The sequence below is a fragment of the Felis catus genome, chromosome C1 (genome assembly GCF_018350175.1).
Source record: "Felis catus isolate Fca126 chromosome C1, F.catus_Fca126_mat1.0, whole genome shotgun sequence".
Classification (NCBI taxonomy): Eukaryota; Metazoa; Chordata; class Mammalia; order Carnivora; family Felidae; genus Felis; species Felis catus.
The window spans coordinates 46,387,720-46,406,344 of record NC_058375.1 but is presented as its reverse complement, the minus strand read 5'-3'; the positions used below and the strand labels follow the sequence as shown (position 1 = coordinate 46,406,344).

General features: G+C 43.5%; 1 protein-coding gene across 23 annotated transcripts in view; it reads left to right on the top strand.

Moving 5' to 3' along the window:
- DAB1 (DAB adaptor protein 1) overlaps nt 1-18,625 on the top strand; it is a 1,138,205-nt gene that overhangs the window by 992,971 nt on the left and 126,609 nt on the right. For all 23 annotated transcript variants that reach the window (XM_023258762.2, XM_023258751.2, XM_023258753.2 and 20 more), the window contains one exon: nt 7,544-7,642. In XM_023258762.2, coding sequence (XP_023114530.2) covers nt 7,544-7,642 — 99 coding nt within the window. The remainder of the gene's footprint in view (nt 1-7,543; nt 7,643-18,625) is intronic.

The following is an 18,625-nucleotide window of genomic DNA, read 5'->3' as shown; positions in this document are numbered from 1 at the left end:
CAAATAGTTCCTCAGGACATAACTTTATACACACACACACACACACACACACACACACACACACACACACACACATATCTACATTTTTTTAAGTGTAAGAAAGAAGGAGGAAAAGAAAAATAATATACAAGATTGGCCAAGTGCCTCAAAGTACAAACTAGGGCAGTATCTGTAAAACACCCTCTCCATTGCCTTTTCTTTCCTATTTGCTTAACAAATCAGAGCTATTATTTTTATTTATGTTATACAATTTTTCTCTGCAGTTTAAGATGTATAACAGATGCTAAGTGCCCCTGTAGTATGGCTGTAGGAATCATCCTTTTTAAAAATCTTGATTTTCTAAAATACGTACCAGTTTCTTCTCTAGCTGTTACATAAGCAAGCTTTATTTTAATAGTTACATATCTATTATAAGGTATCCTAGAAAAAGATACTCAAATCATGATTTCATAGATGCTCACCTTGGGAAAGGTTAATGTTTATGTTTTCTTTTTTCTTTCTTTTTTTCTTCATAATTAAGCAACATTATGAGATTGTTAGGGCAGTCCGATAATGAGCTCTCTTCTTTTGCTTAGCTTAAACCTGGTTGATAAGTAGACAAAGAAGTCTGACAGGAGGGAGCACCTGGGTGACTCAGTGGGTTGAGCATCTGACTCTTGTTTGCTGCCCAGGTCATGATCTCCGGGTTCATGGGATGGAGCTCCACATCCGGGTCCAGGCTGTCAGTGTGGAGCCTGCTTGGGATTCTTTCTCAACCCCTCTCTCTACCACCACCCCACCTTTAAATAAATAAATATTTAAAAAAAAACAGGCAGTCTGACAGGAGGAATTCTAAATTGCAGCCTTATGAGTGATAAATGCCTCGAATGGCAGATGTGGCGTGGATTTGTGGCTACAGTGGACTTCCTTGAAAGAGATGAACTGTTCCGCTTAGTTTGTGAAGCATTTGGATAACTGTAGTCCTTCCTGTTCCCACCAACCCCCATGCTGCACTAGAGCAGGACTTGAGACTCATACGTGCAGTCACACTAGAGTGCCGCCCCTCTACCAGCAGGCAGATTACAGAGAGAGCGCAGAAACGACTGAGCCTGGAGTCCTCAGCTTCTCTCCAGACTCATGCCCGATAGAGCTCTGCCTTCCTTACCAGGGAGACCCTAGTCAGTGGTAGGGATGAAGGCCAGGATCTTCATTTTTGCTAAGTCCCCCCTTACTGACAAATGGAGATCTGCTTCTGACAAATGGTAATTAAAGGACAGGACGAAAATCTCCAGTGACCTGGTTCTCACCCAGAGCCGAGCCACAAGTAAGTCTGCTGAGGAGCCTATGCTGCTTCTCCCAGCATCCTGGTAGATAGCCATTCCCCGGGCATCGGTCACAGAGAGCCTCGCTGGCCAGCTACCTTCATGGAAGCACTGAGGTCTAAGTGGCTTTGAGCAGGAGTCTGCCTGTGCTCCCTGAAGGTTCTCTGTGTGGATTAATGTGGGGCCAAGCTAGCTGGACCAGGCCTGGAGATGGCTGCTGACCTGGTGCATGTGCGTGTGTTACCTGCATGGAAGTGCCCCATCTGTCACCCCTTATAACTGCGAGGTCCCCAAAGCCCTGAGAATTTGTCCTGCCATAACAGGCTCCTGTCAGATGCGCTGAACTTATTGAGGAGTTCTTGGTTCCTAGACAATTGTGTTTCATTGTTTGCAAGTTGCCACGAAGAATGCTGACGTTTCAGCTCCCAGTGGTTTTTCTTTAAGAAAGAGAAACATAAATGATCGATTCTCCATTTGGCCAACTGCCCAGGAAAAAAGAGGCAGAGAAGTACAAAATGCCTGTTAGCCTTGCAAAAGGACCCACTTGTTCTCATTAGGCAATATGGGGGAGTCTTTTTTCCTTTGCTAGACTGTTTGAGGCTGGTGCCATTTTCTTGCTTTAGGGAGTTTTCTCTTATAAAGATTTTAGGGGGGATTCAAATTTCGACTCTGAGTAGGCCATCACTGGTTCTCCAGCAAAACACCACCATCATCCTGTTTTAATTTAGAGTCAACAAAAGCATTTCCCCATATAGTCTCTCTTTTGGTCTTGTGAGGTAGATATTAGTCTCTTTGTTTTACACATAAGAAATCTGAGGTTCATAGATATGACGGGATTTGCCCCAGAACCTTCATTTAATCTGTGTTAAGGCCAGAATTCAACCTAGATCTCTGGATGCCCTGTATTTTATAAGACATCGTTTAGTGCTTAATTATACTCTGTTTTGTATCTGCAGTTAATTTACCTTGGTTCCCCAATGAGACTTTAAGCCCGTACCAGTAAGTAACTACCCACACATCATTGGTTTACAAAGTAGTCAACTTCCAGAGACGTCGGGCAAAACGGTGGTGGTCGAAACTCCGGAAGGGAATGCAGTCTCCCAGAAGCACTGTCTACAGGGCTAATTACAGAGCTCTAAACATGTCACTTGGGGTCCTAATAAGAAGCAGAGCCCACCCTGGCTAGGTCAGATGAGGACACTTAATGCAAGAGGTACTTACAAAGGGTAGGTAAGGTTAAGTAAGGTAACAAGGGATGGTGAAGCTCCCAGAAACCTGCCACCGCACAAAGCTGTTTCCATACTAGGAAGAAATATATCTGCTGAAGCCCAGGGAGAGCAGGATGGAAGGGGAAATCCCCTCCCCCACCAAGCAAAAGTATAGTCACTGCCAGAGATGTAGCGCAAGGAAGGAAAGGATGCGGGATGGAATACCCGTCTCCATCCAGACTCTGATCTCCTGCCCGTCTTGCATTGGTGGAACCCAGCTGGAAGCCAGAGTTTCAGGAAGCCCAGAGGACCAGGGAATGTAGTCCCTAGGAGCCAGGCTCTGGGCACAGAGCAGAACAGAGGAGGATACTTAAATTCTACCCGCCACCCCCTCCCCCTTCACTGGGAAAAATGAGACTTAAGGTGATTGTTTCCAAGGCTTGTATAACTGATAACCGGGAAGGCCGAGATTGGAGACCAGCTTTTTTAAGTCACGGAATTTTCTGAAATAGCATCCCAGGTTTTCAGCCATTCGTGCCCGAGGTCCGTTGCATTTTCCTCCCTGCTTTCCAGGATGCGTTGAGATCACAGCCATCCCGTTACGTGTAGGCGCCACGCTGGGTGAGGTTTCACAGAGCCCCTTCCTGTGTTTCACCTTATCTTATCCCCACAGCAACCCTGGAGCTGGACAGGGCAGTTAATCCTGCCTGGCATGCCTGACGCTTTGTGTGTGAATTCCTTCATGGAGATGCTACCTGTGCCTGACTCCCTTAGGGATGCCAGTGTCGTCACGTCACACGGTGCCTTAGCACATGCTATTGCTTCATAATAGCAAGAGTCGTGCCAGTAATAATTATTTACTGAGCTCTCCCTACATGCAGCACACCGTGCTAAGTGCTGTATGTGCAGAATTATTTTTCAATATCTTAACACCCTCATGAGTTAAGAAATGTGATTATTTTCACGTGAAGTTCCCCTTCACTATTGAGTCTGGGAGCTGGTGGCTGCACCTGTTGCTTGCAGAACACTTTTGACCTATCTGTGCTTTGTTGTCTAGTCTTTTTGTGTGTGTCTGTGTTTTCCAAAAAAGCTCTTTGAAAAGATTATTAACAGAAGGAACCCCAACACTGGAATTTGACGGATCACTGTTTGAATTTTCTCTGTCTTACTAGTTCCTTGAGGTTTAAGGCAATCACTTGAGCCCCCCTGGCCTTATGTTTCCTTATACGTAAAATAAGAGAGGTAATTTTTACTTCCCAGGATTATGGTATATGCTAAATGAGATGATGTGTAAGAGAACTTGTAGCACATACGGTAGGTACCCAAGAAAATGGTTGACTATATTTTCCAGATTTCCAACAGCAGCTTATTAAGTCCGGTGGCTAATGGGAGGCACAGTGCCCCAGACGGCACCTGCATCCACATCTTCTGACCCCCCAGTCCGAGCTGTCTCCCTGATCTCTGCTGGTTCTGCATACCACCAATGAATAATCTTGTCGGGAGATGAGACCCTGAGGCGTGCTCTCTACTGGCAGACTTGCTTGGGCTTAGTGCAGTTTTTCAGAGCTTGACTCAGGGTCCTGTCTCACAGGAAAAACATGCTTGATAAAATCGTAGCTTTATTTCCCCATAGACAGCACTGCATGGATAGTCCTTCCTTCCTTCATTTGTCATGTAAAGCTACCACCAGCAGCCCCAAGCATAAATGCTTCCGGAACATGTGTGTTTGCTCTTTCCATCCTTTTTTTTTTTTTTTTTAATCTACAGCTCTGTTCTACTAGGGAGTTCTTTGATGGCTGTGAGGAACCAGGAAGCAAAGGGGGGGGGGCATGATATAGTCAGCACTACTGTGTGCCAGGAATTATTGCTATTGGATGTCACAGTAGTTCTGAGAGCTAAGGACTATTAAATAGGACTATTTTGGAGATGGAAACATTGAAGCTATTCCTCTTGATCAAAGGTGCTACCCTCTCTCCACCATGGGCTGTGATGTTCTCACCTAAGAGGAGTTAACCAAGAAGGAAGGGCTCTCCGCTCCCCTCTGATGGTGTCCTTCCAGTCCTTCCATTTACAATTTATCATTTCTTTTGTGTGTGTCCGGATATCTGAGGTTGGAGGTTCAGCTGCAGAGGGGTGGCAGCGTAAGTTAGTTTATTCCAAAGCCAGGCAAGAACACAGCATTCAAAGTGAAGTTTTCCTACTTCACTTCAATTTGCTCGCCCACTTCCCGAGTGAGGGTCACTTCTCCTTTTGAGTGCCTGCTTGATGCCGGGCTCCATTCTCCATACAAGGCACAAAGGATGAATAAAACAGAGTTCCATGCACAAATGAGCTTTTGTTCCATCAGGCAAAGGTACAAATGAAAAAATATGTCAATGGCGGTAAGGGCCAATGAGGAAGAGCAAAGCAAGTAGAAAGAGTTAGATGCAGTTTGGCAAAGGGGCAGAGCTCAGAGACGGTGTCTCTGATAGGGTGGCATTAGAAATAAGAATTACCACTGGGGCTACAAAAACATACTTTGGGGGTGCCTGGGTGGATCAGTCAGTTAAGTGTCTGAGTCCTGATATCAGCTCAGGTCATGATCTCATCACGGTTTGTGCATTCAATCCCTGCATCGGGCTCTGTGCTGACAGCACGGAGCTTGCTTGGGATTCTCTCTCTCCTTCTCTCCCTGCCCCTCCTCTGCTCATTCTCTCTCCCTCTCTCTTTCTGTCTCAAAATAAATAATAAAGAAACTTTTAAAAAATGTACTTTGGCTAATCCCCCCATGTTCCTTAAAATCATCCCTCAGTGAATTCACAGGAAAGCAAGCTGCACACTGAGCACTCTAGAAACCTCTAACTAGGCAGGGCAGTTTTAGAGACAGAGGACTTGGCTTTGGGGGTGAGTCCCTCCCTTTAACTATTTCAAGGGCAGGCATTGACGGAGGGATCTTGGGTTAATGTGCTGCAGCCCGGAGGGGCTGAAGGAGCAACGCTGGGGTGGGTTACAGCCAGAGATTGCGGCTTGCTAGAAAGAAGACACCACATAGAGGAACAAGTGCTCCCTGTACCAGGAGTCTAGTCTGGAGAGCTGAGTTGTAGTCCCAGCTCTCTGCCAGCTCCCTATACCACCCCAGCACTGCCCATCCCTGCCTCCCAGCCATCATTTTCCTCATCTTTCAGCTGGAAACATTAAGATTTTCTCCAGCTCTTACATTCTATACGTCTGCAAGTGTGTACGTGGTGCTTGAGAACAAGTAGGTGACTCGGTGGGGGGGGGGGGGGGGTGAATTTCCTACTAGTAGGTCCCCAAACAGGAACTGGACCACAGAGTGTGAGGGACAGTCATCCATTTACAAAAAGAAGTAAATTTTCATGACCTCCCTGCATTATTCCAAGCACCGTGCTACATACTTGTCACGAATTTTCAATTCTCTCAACCATGCAAGGGTAACGTTTACACTTGAGGAAGTAGAAGTGAGAATTAAGTACTTTGTCCAAGATCGCAGAAAGCCAGAAGCATAACCCAGATATTCAGATGGCACAGAATATTTCCGGTGCCCACTCTGAGGATAACTGAGCAGCCTCAAGGGGACACCTGGTCGCCGTGCCTCGTGGTCACCTTTGTTACTAACGCCACAGGTTCCCTCACTGAGGTTCCGGACGTGCTGTTCTGACTGCAGCACAAACGACTTTTACCTCCTGGAAACATGAAATCATTATTATTTAGACTTTTCTACTCCTAAAAACCCAGAACTAGAACTGCTGATAGTTGGCCTTAAACTTATAATCAGTGCAAGCTAATAGTGATGAAGGGGCCTGAAGCTTCAAAACACCTAATGCAGGGCTAGGAACTCCCCCACCCCAAGTGTAAATCCCTTGAAATGTACTTACCTTCTGAGCTGTACCCTAATATGAAGCCCCTGCCACTGGCCACCACAGAAGCTAGTTTAAAAAGCAAGTGTCTTCACTCTTAACTTGCATCTTACCCACTTTGGGAGAACTCTGGATAGCACATTCATCTCACAGTAATTTACGGCGTGCCTTTTCCCTCCATGGACTATCCTGGGCATCAGGGATAGAGCAGTGAGCAGAGTAACCTCCTGCCTTTTGTGGTATTTACCTTCTCTTTGACTCATATACATACAAAAGTTTGGAAAAGTGGGAAAACGGGTGTATTGATAAGTGGAATGTATTTGGTAGTTCTTTCCTACCAAAAAGGGTAGAGGAAAAAGAAAATGTGTGTTGTTAAAATGGCAAACCATAAGCACCTAACTATGATGATCATCTATTTCTAAACAAAAATGAGACGTGCAGTCTGGCAATGGATTTTATTTTCTTGTATTTTCTTTCTAATCTCTAAAATTGTTTCCTATGAAAACTTTTCCCAGAAGTAAAAAAAAAAAATAAAATCACATTTAAGAATATATTCTGTGACTCATCTTTATTTAAAAGATTAAAACCAGGGGCACCTGGGTAGCTCAGTCAGTTAAACGTCCGACTTCAGCTCAGGTCATGATCTCGAGGTTGGTGACTTCAAGCACCGCTTCGGGCTCTCTGCTGAGAGCTCAGAGCCTGAAGCCTGCTATGGATTCTGTGTCTCCTGCTCTCTCTGCCCCTCCCCAGCTTGTGTTCTGTCTCTCTCAAAAATAAATAAACATTAAGAAAAATAAATTAAAAGATTAAAACCATATCCAATATGAAGCCCAGCAAAATAGTATTAATAGCAGGATCATATTGTGTTTATCTTGGGGTTTTGAATTCTGAGCCAAATATCCAGGCATAAAGCAGGCATCCTATAAATCGTGGGTAGTGAAGTGAAGCGGTGTTCAGGTATGTGTTTATCCAATGTTAGATATCATGTTAGGGTAAGTATTACCATAAAACATCAAGAAAGGGCAAGCACATCGGGCAGGGAAGCATGGAAGGGGCGAAGGGAGAGGAGCGTGCATGATTGGTGGCATCGGTTGATGGTATCTGACATGCCTTTGGGACCAGAGGGAATCTTCAAATGAAAACACTCAAGTAAAAACCATGTCCTTCCTTTCACCAGGGCGTTGTTGCTGGCGCACGTTCCAAAGGAGAACACAAACAGAAAATCTTTTTAACCATCTCCTTTGGAGGTATCAAAATCTTTGATGAGAAGACAGGGGTAAGTAAAAGAATCACGTGGCATTGCAAAATTGAATCCATTGACAGATGTGCCCTTAAAAGCCTCTACTCGGTGGGCAAGAATATCAAACAAGCATAAAAACACATAAAGCGACTGACAAACTTGATCAACTGTGATCGTCCATCAAAGGGAGGCTCTTCCCTGACTTGGCCTCAGTGTGACTGCACAATGTTTCTTACGGTGTGATTGCGATCAAAGTGTCACACAGTCCTGGCAATCTAATGGGAGATTGGTGGGCTTTGAAGAGTGGTGGGTAATGTGACAGTTTATGTTAAATTTCTGTGTATGTTGGCAACGTTAATGACATGCATCCTAGAGGGAGACCCGTGAGCGTCTTTTGACTTGGTCAAAGCATCCAGACTCTCCCGAGTGTAACCTGTGCCACCCTGCAATTGCTGTAATCAAAAAGAATGAACGAGTTCTCAGTCTTAGACAAATCTGTCACTGCGTGACCAGGAGATGTAAGGGCTGATAGGTCTGTTGAACCTACCAAAGAGGCCGTGTGTGTTTCCGTCATCCCCCAGCAGCAGTCAGCTCCCACATTCATCCCCAGGGCTTCCCTGACGTTGGTGGTCCTTGTTCATTGGCGGTAAGAGAAAAACAAAAATGTTCTAGGATCTGTTTTGTCCAGAGGGCAAGAGTCTAAGTGACGTGGTTTTTTCCTTTTATTCATTCAGCACTCTACAACTTATGAAACACCTTTACATAGATCACCTCCTTTGCATTTCACTCGTTCATTTTCAAGTGTTGTATAAACCAAACTCGACCAGCCACGTTACTTTGCCTGAGTCATTTTGCGTTATCCTTTCCTCCCCTTCGTCCTGACTATTAGGATGCCATAGGGTGGGAGGAGGATAATTCAACAGTAAAAATGGGTTTTGAAGACAAGTTACTTCTGAATAATTCGCAGTAGGACAGATATTTGTACACCCATGTTCATAGCAGCATCATTCACAGCAGCCAAAAGGAAGAAGCCACCCCAGTGTCCATGAGCGGATGAACGGACATAGAATGTGGTGCATGCATCCAATGGAATGCTATCCTGCGGGAAGAAGCAAGCACGTTCTCACACCTGCCAGTATATGAATGAAATTTGAAGACATAATACAAAGGGAATTAAGCCTTATTAATAGCAGGGTCATGTTGCATTTATCTTGGGGTCTTGAATTCTAAGCCAAACATCGAGGCAGAAAGTAGGCATTTTCTCAAGGATACCACTTATATCTACATATCTAGAGAAATGAAATTCATAGAGACAGAAAGGAGATTGGTGGTTGTTAGGGCCTGCAAGGAGGGCGGTACGCGATGAAGAGTCAGTGTTTGGCAAGTACAGAGTTACAGTTTGGGAAGAAGAAAATGGTGCTTGTGATGGATGGCTGGGGTGGCCGCACAACAGTGTGAATGTACTTTATGCCACTGAACTGTACCCCGAGAAGTGCTTATCATGGCAAATCTTTAGTATAAAAAATCACTAGTGATACTAAGTCCCCTCTTTGGGTTGCCTACTGTATACTAAGCTCATATGAGTCACTTGACATACATTATTCAGTTTTGCCCTCACAGCAGTGTTATGGGAAAATAATAATAGCTACTTCACTAAGCACATAATATGTGCCAGGCATTGTTGTAAGCCCTTGGTAAGTAACAACTCATTTAATCCTCACAAAGTCCCCATTGTTCTCTGTTTCGTACTTGAAGATAGAGGAGAGAAAAGTGTTGAGTAATTTATTGACAGTAAGTGTTGGTGGAGACAAGATTAGACCTCAATTAGTCTGGCGCACGAGTCTTTTCACTTAGCCTCTGTACCTGTTATCTCTCAGAATAAGTGACTTTCCCAAGTTACCCAGCCTATAGGAGGCAGAAGTGGGATTTAGCCTCCTGTTGGCTCCAGTCAATATCAGGGCAGTTGACCTCTGTATTAAAGAGAAAGGTGGGCTTACCTGGGGAGGTGCCTTGGGAGAAGGGAGTTTAGAATGAGGGCACAAGCACAGGCAGTAAAGGAGCTTGAATGCAGCAAGATTAAGAACCTAATGAAAGCCTCTCCTGCCTTAATAAGAGTATGACTTCTGTAACCAGGGAAGCTTTTCCTTCTCCTGGGTAGACTATAGTTTGGAGACCTGTGCTCAGGTTTGAACTTCACACTTGAAAAAGGACATAGGCAAATCAAGGAGTGCAGGCAAGTGTGGAGTGAAGTAAGCCGGACAGAGGGCAGCTAAGACAATTGGAGGACTAGAAAATATGTTGAGCGAAGACTTCTCAACACAGGTGTAGCCTCATGGGATCCCGGGTGACACACAAGAGTCAGAGAGCTACAGGCTGGTAGAAACTTGTAAGATGTCATTGATCCCTTAGCATCTTTATTGGAGGGAGACAAGTCATGTGAGTCAAGCCTGACCGAGAGATTTATATGTCCTAATAGTACATCATCATCTCTAGTCTTTTCCCAATATCCCGTCTGCCTGCTACCATGACAGCTGGTATAACCAAAAGGGCAGGAGTGAGGCAGAGTATCAGATAATTCATCTCATCCAGGGGCCATATTTTAGGGCATTGCTGTTCCATCATGTCACCCACCATCACATAAGCTGTGCCCAGATCATTAACATCCCAGTCACCAAATTTTAACTAGTGAGGAGAAGTAGTTTATATTCTTGACCTAGATCTAAATCCTCAGTCAAGGGTGGCTAAACTGGCCCCAAAGAAAGAGATCACCAAACTCTGTAATGCTATTTTTGATTCTTCAGCTGGATCCCAATCCTTATATGAGTATGTTCAGTGAAATCATTATTTCAGCTCAAAGCCATTTGACTTTGTGGAAAAATGTCAGATCCCTGTTGGAAAATCAGGGGGAAGGCAGAGCTAAATGTTTTCTGTCTGGCTTACTTCACTCCAGTCCTGTTTGATTCACATTAGGCTCCTATAGCCTCTGGCTTCTGCAAACTTGTTAATAAACCTCCACACAAGTCTAGGGAAAACGAGTAGAAAGGACTGAACATGTTAAAGCCTGAAGCACAGACAGTAGGGATCAGGACACCCCATATTAATAGTGCTCATCTCTCTAAAGAGCTGTGTAATAGAGGAAGGAGCTGACTTGTTTTGTGTGACCCAATAAATAGAACCAAGATCTATAGAAGTTTCAATGAAGCAATTTTGATTTCTGAGAAAGAAGAGTTTTCTACCAGTCAGTTAGATGGACCACCTTCTGTGCTGGTGGTCCAGATGGTGAGTTCACCATCACTTAGGGGGTATTCAAGCAAAAACCATAAGATGGAGAAATTGTCAAGCAGAGGATGAACCATTGAATAGAGTCACATCTAAGTTGAATCCTGAGACTAGTTTCAAAATTGTTTCTTGGGGCGCCTGGGTGGCTCAGTCAGTTGAGCTTCTGACTCTTGATTTCAGCTCAGGTCATGATCCCAGGGTCCTGAGATCAAGCCCTTGGGCCCGTAGCCCATGTTCAGTGTGGAGCCTGATTAAGATTCTCATTCTCATTCTCTCCCCCTCTCCCCTCCCCCCTCCCTCTGCTCCTCTCCCTGCTGGCACTTTCTCTTTTTCTTCTCTCAGAAAAAAAAGAAAAAAGGAAAAAAAAATTCTGTTTCTTCCTTAAAGTCATCCCTGTTGATGTAATTTATCTTCAGATAAATGGAGGTTTTTCAAAGTCCATTGGAGATATGAGCAGGAACAGTTTACTAAACCTCTGTTGCTGCCCAGCATGGGACCAACTGAATTGTGCAGGATAAGAGTTTAAATGAAGTGTTTTGTCCTACATATCAACGAAATGGAAAACTGGGTTTTTGTCATTTGGAATGACAAATTTTCGTTGTTTATCATATCTAAAGTATTCCTGCTCAAGCTGACGGCATTTTTTTTTCAAACCAAAAAAAGAAACATTTGCAGAACGTGACAATAGCTAGAATTTTAAAATCCAAAAGCTGTCAAAAATGTTTTGATCCCAATTAAAGAGACCCTTTCAGCAATTTACACCTTGTCTTGAATTTCAAAGGGTTCTTGATCCCAATCCGTGTATGAGTATGTTCTGTTTTATTATTAGCACGTTGCAGGGAATAAATCAATATTGAAAAGCTGTTCATATTTTCAGATCTCTAGGTATTGATAATGTGTCAGAGGATCAGTGAGAACGCAGGAAACGCCGTATATAAACTCATTGTTATTGGTAACAGTAGAAACGGTAGCAAATCAGGAGTAGAAGTGGTTTCATGTCAGCATTACTAGGTTCTCAAATCAGACCAGTGAATACGAAGGCAGGAGCGATGTCACCTCCATTTCACAGATAACGAAACAGATTTGGGGAGTGTCTCTGACTTGGCTGTGGACTCCAAACAAACCTTCCCACCACAGATCTTTCTTTCCAGAGAAACTCATGGACTCTCTCTCCTGATTCCATAGAGATCCCATAGTTTTGTTCCATAGAATTATTATAATGTTATGCCATAAAAAAATCATAAATATTGCAGGACCCCGACAGTACATCTGTTTCTCAAAAGAGAGGGCGGTCATCTGCATCAGCTTTTCAAGATGATGTAACATCGTGTTGCCATAACCACGTGTGAATTTTGCTTGTTCATTTGATTTAGCCAACACTTATTCGGCGCTGTTATGTGTGCCATTTGAGGTACATTACGGTAATTCTGTGAAGTAGGTGCCCTTATTATCGCCATTTTCCAGTTGAGAAAACTGAGATCCAAATTCAGCCACACAGTAAATAAGTAGCAGAGCTGATATTCAAACCCAGGTGGTCTGGTCCAGAATCCTTGATGCCGGTAAGATAGCACGAATGATAGCATACCTGCCTTTGTCTGGGCTGCTAGAACAAAAATACCATAAAGGAGGTGGCTTGTAAATAGCAAACATTTATTTTGCATGGTTCTGGAGGCTGGGAGCCCAATATGACGGCCCCAACAAAATTCAGCGTCTGGGGAGAGCCCATTTCCTCAGAGATGGGGCCTTTTCGCTGCATGTCCTTACATGGTGGAAGAGGTCAGGATGCTTTCTACAGCCTCTATTATCAGGACCCTCATATCATTCATGAAGGCTCCACTCCCATGGCCTAATCACCTCCCAAAGGTCCTACGTCCTAACACCATCACATTGAGGGTTAGAATTTCAACACATGAGTTTGGGGGAGGGGACACGAACATTCAGACTGTAGCAATATCAAATTTTATAAATGACATTCTTTTATATACATTAGAGCAGATCCAGTATTCTCTCTGCTTTATTGTCACCATTATTCATTTTCATTCTGATGACCTTTCCTGAGGGAAGGTCCAGGGAGTGCAGTTACCGCTGGAAGAGTCTTATGGATGGAATGTTGGCAGTGTGACCGGCCTGTGGTTAGGCATGAGCGGATGCTGTGGCACGTGATGCTGTGTTTCCTGGGGATTCAAAGATGAAAGAGATGTGGTCCTTGCCCCTGAGGTGTTCACAGTCTGGTTTGGCCAGGCTCACAAAGTGAGCTGACAATTGCAAAGAATTGGGGAATGCAGTAGTCGGTACTCGGGAGATTAAGAACAAGCTTTGCCTAGAATATTTAGGAATTTTTCACAGGAAAGGACACACTGACTTGGTAGCGGAGGAGTAAGTTAGGACCAAAAAAACCCAAACAGTATTTATAAATGCACAAAGGTCTTAAAGAGAAAGACACGTGTGTTCAGTCTTCCCTGTAGAAAGTAAGTATTGAGCACTTGTATAAACACACAGATGAGCAAGGCAATATCTTTTTGTTCATCACTGTGGTCTACCTAGTTAGCATGACTCCCACATAGTAGGGGCTCAGTAATACTGCACAACAAATAAAGTGACTTAGTGATTAAGAATCAGCAAATCTACAAAGGATAACTAGGGCATAGCAGGGGAGAGGTGGAGTTGACCCAGGATTGAATATTGTCCCTCATAATATAGGGGAAATGGCGTTTTAAATGCAGTGGTTGTGCTTAAAATTTAGGGCTGATTTAATAATTTTTTCTTCAGTGAAAACCAGATGCCACTTTATTTGTATCTCATCAAAATCAGGACTAATCCTCCTTCAGTTTGAAGTGGATGTTTTGCCAGGGTTTGGGGGGAGCCCCTGAGGGAGAGGAGGGGAAAGTCGTCCTGGGGAGGTAGACCGGGAAGAAGATAAAGGGGCTGTAGAATAGGATGCTGTGACCTGGGAGTCTGTGGGAGCATCCCTGTCACCCTGGGAGCCACTGGAACAGTACACAGAATTCTCACAAGACTACTTACAAACTAGCCTGTAAGCAGGACTGTATGGTTTACAGCATGCTTTTGTGTGTCCTGTCTCATTTGACACCCATAAGTTCCAGAAGGTTTTATTGCCCCCTTTTACAGATAAGACTACTAAGGTACAGGTAGGATAGTGGCTTGCCCAAGGCCATTATGTGTAGCTAGAACTGAATTCAAGTTCACATTTGATAATGCCTGAGCTTGTTTTCTTTCTTTTACTCCAGGGATTCTCCACTTCACTGATTCTTTCCCTGTACTGAGTGTTTTGGCACGTTATGTAGGCATTAGGCGGTTACGACTTTTGGGGGAGAAGGTAGTAACGCAGGAATTTTTTAGAAGCCAAGGACATTAGACATTCTACAGAGGACAGGCCAGTCACACACAGCAAAAGTGTTCCTGTGCTATACAACTTGCAAATGTCTTACGATACATTCCTGTAGATAACAAACCTATTTATAATTAAATGAATCTAAAACCTAACTCTACAAAAAAGCAAAAGCATTTTTGTATCATATCCGTAAATACTGAATTTTCCAGAAATGTAACTAAACAGCAAGAGAGATGTACTTTGTTTCGTTGGAACCCCATCAAGAGTTGTTCATCGTTTTGGAAAACCATACCATTTAATGCTCTTCATGTCTGAATTACCGACGTGGCACTGATAACCCAGTTTCAGGTGTACCTGTCATGTTCACTACAGCTCAACTTATTTGGCCCTTCCTTAAAAATGTCAGATTTCAAAAAAAGAATGTCAACAATACTGAATTGAACACTTCTTAAGCCCAAATTTATTCATTATAAGAAAATGTAAACATACAGCAGTGTTATTATATTCTTCTACTATAGTTATAACTGAGCGTTTGTATGTAGACATTCACATTTTTTTTCCTAGAAATCATCTTTCATTTCTTTGTTATAATTTAGGACATTTTGATGTGCTTAAACTTTGTGTAGACAGATTATATAATCATTTGCAGGTAATAAAGGAAGAATTACAAAATATTTATTATAAAAAGAAGGTGTTTGGTCAGACAAGATTAAGAACCCCTGTCTAGACCATGCCACCATTTTCATTGGTTCATATACTCATTCATTCATTCATTCATTCATTCATTCATTCCACAAGTGCTTATTGGGTGAAAGGGGAATTCTTCTTGGTGGATAGAGATGAACCAGCCTGAAACCTTTCCTTTGAGGAACTTCTGGCCCTGGAGGTAAGACATGTATAAGTAACTAAAAGCTCAAAGCAAGAATAATGAATATAATAAGAGAAAGATGAAAATTACCATGAGAGTTTAAAGTGAAAAAATGATTTCTTCCCTCTGAAAAATATATATGGAATGATTTAGAAAGAAAGGGCTGAACCTTGAAAAATGGGACAGGATTTGAAGTTGGGGATAGTAGAGGACTAGTGTCCAGGCCAAGGGAATTATAGGCAGTGGTTCCTAAGCCTGGGTGTCAGGAAAGTCATGAAAGAGGGTAGGCCTGGGGAAGAGTGAGATATCAGTTTTTCTAGATCTGCGGATGTGTAATTGCTGTCAACGAGAGAGAAAATGGACGAGGTAAGCAAAGGCTAGACTGGGAGGCCTGGAAGGTCTGACCAAAGGGTTTTGGTTGAATCATGCCCTTTATAGCCTCAGTTATTATTCACTGTACTCTGTGTCCCTGGAGCTGCTCTAGATATACAGAGAAGTAGGTACAGTGACTGTCGGGCCACCCTTAGTTCTGAACATGCCGTTGTGTAATTCAGGAAAAGGTGCCTTTATTTAAGACTCATTGCCAGTTGCCGGGAAACTGTTGCTATAATAAGTATATTCATTTTTGATGACCGTACTGTGCCTTGTTCGCCCGGAAGCTGCCCAGCTGTATGTGGCAGATCTGGGAGTACCATCCATGGATGAGCAGAATGCTGGGGGTACCGTCTTGCCGTTTCCCGCACACGCCACGTGCTGCCCAGCTTTCGTGACTTTCTCAAGGCAACCCCCCCACTCATAATGTCCTTTGCCCTTGTTCACATAGTAAGTTTTTCAGGGTCCGATAATGTCAACAGTGATATGAACAGCAGCACAGCACAACACCTAGAATGATCAAGACCTTTCTCTGGGCCAAATCCTTCCTTAAACTAAGTACTTTATGCATTTCATCCTCTGAGCAGGATTCATAGCGGGTCTGTCTGAATCCACAGCCCACTCTCCTTGCGAGTGTGGTGTAGGCACCAGAGAGAGTGGACAGAGTGGAAAGAACATGGATTCAAGATCCAGACTATCTTGGATTTACTCCTGACCAGTTGTGTGATTGTGAAGCACTTTTTCTTAATGACCTTGTGCCTCTTTCACTCATCTGTAAGACGGGAATGATAAAAGTACCTATATCTTAGGGTTGGTGCAAGATTAAATGAGGATTTAATTTAATCTCTTAAGACTTAGGACAGTGCCTGGTATCATACAAAGCTCTAGATGTTAAATAATAATATATTATTACCCGCATTGCCCCTTCTTTGGAACGGACCTCCTTATATCCTCTTAGCAGAATTAAGAAATCCTTTTGTAATGCTCCTACAGCATCCGCTGCTCACCCTTGTCATAGCACACCATCATGCTCCCATCAGACTACCCACGACACGAGGTACCTTGTCTCATCTGTTGTTATAACTGCAGGGTCTCCAATAAGCCCTGGCATGTGACAGAAATGCTAGTGGGACACTGAAGGAAGGAGGGTAGGCAATCAGGGAGGAGTAGAACAAAAGGGAAGGAAGGAACAAGGTGATAACTGATAAGTCAACTTATAATGAAATGCTGATCACCTGGGCCAGATTGTGGAGACAAAGATGCTACGTACTAAAGATGCTCCTTTTACCATGCAGACAGTGAGTACAGAAGGACCAATGTACATGGTTCAGAGTTAACCCAATCCTAGGATGTCATGGGTGGAAGGTCCCTTGCACATTGACTAACTGACTCATTTACAAGTGAAGAAACCTAGAATGCAAAGAGAAGTAATGCCTGGCACCTTCCAGCAAATCATAGGGCACCTGGGATCGAGCATCCCACAGGGCTCACCGGGGTCACTCTCTGACACTCACAAAACAGGAAGTAGGAAATGTCCTCTTTCTTCCCTCTGCCTCCTTACTTTGCCTTTCTTTTCTCTCACAGTCTGTCCCGTGTATACCGTCTCCATGTTCTCTGCTCCTTCGCTTCAGTGTTCAGGCTCCCACGTGCCTGACAGCAGCCCCAGATCCATTTTAATATCAAAGAGACTGAACATCTAAGGGGAAAAATTGGCTCTCAGTATGTTTAGTGTCTTGTTGGATAATATTGGACTTTAATTTATCACAATAAAGAATCAATTTAGAGCTCAAAACCAACATATTTTTAGAAACTGGTACTGTGAGGAAGCTGTCTCTGTAAGATAATCCCGACAGGGCATAATTCATGACAGGGAAGAAAGGATGTCCCTGTTACCCTGGAAAGTGAGACCATCAATGTTTTTGAGCAGATTTGGTAAACTCAGAAATGTAATATCTTTCCCTTAATGGATCCTTTTATCAATTTTAGTCTTTAAGGAGGTAAAGAGGTGACATTTTCTGTGCTACCTGCATGTGCATGATCGGTCTCCTTTCTTTCAGTCCCCTAAGAACTCACCTAAAAGAGTATCGTTGTTCTCATTAACCAGGATGAGAAAACTGAGGCACAGAGAAGTTCAGGGACTTGCACAAGGCCAAATATCAAACCGGTTGCAGAGCTGGGAACTGACCCCAGCATGGCACAGTGGCAAGGCCCATGTTCTTTCCAGTTCCTGGTGTTGGTATTTCTCCCCTTCACGGGTGTAGTTAGGGCCTCTGGTAAGTAACTGCTCTCTCTTTGCTCTCTAGTGGGGGAAGTCAGACTGTGTTGAAGGTTGTCATCATGCAGACCGGCCCTGTGACTGAAGGGTCATCAGCCCTAATTTGGGCTTCTGAAGGGATATTTGAACCCCTGGTCTCAAAGTTGCAGAGCCTAAATATGCACTGTGACCTTAGGTATGGCTCATCTCCTTGCTCTCTGGGACTCCCTTTCCTTACCCAATGGTCATTCCACAGACTTTTAATTAAGGGTCCACATAGTAACATAGTGGGCCATATGGGCTCTCCCAACGATTTAATTTTGCCATCCGAAAGCCACCTAACACAATATGTAAACAAATGAGGTTGGCTGAGTTCCAATAAAACTTTGTCAAAATAAGTTTCAAGTTCATGAGCCATACTTTGCTGACTGTGTTCCGGATGATTACTAAGGAGTCTTGTAACTCTCTCTGACTCCATGATGAGTCCTATGGGAGAGCAGGTTGAGCACAGCAGATAATCTCTGGCTCTTCCTCACTGCTCTTTCATGGCTGACTTTTGGGATGGGATGCAGAAGTGCTTGTTACAAACTTTGAAGATAAATATTCAGCTCTGCGGAATCGTATTACTTATTGCTACCATTTGTTGAGCACTAATTGCCAGACACTGTGGTAAGTGCTTCCATATATTTTTCTCATTGAATTCTTACAGTCCATCTGTTCTATTTTATTATCATTTTACAGATGAAGTGACTGGAATTCAGGGAGGTTAGGTCACTTAACCAGGACTACTCTTACGTTTTTGTCAATTTATTCATCCAACAAATATTCATTGAGTACCTACTGCGTGCCAAGCAGTATTCTGAGGGATGTGCATATATGGGTGAATAAAAGGAA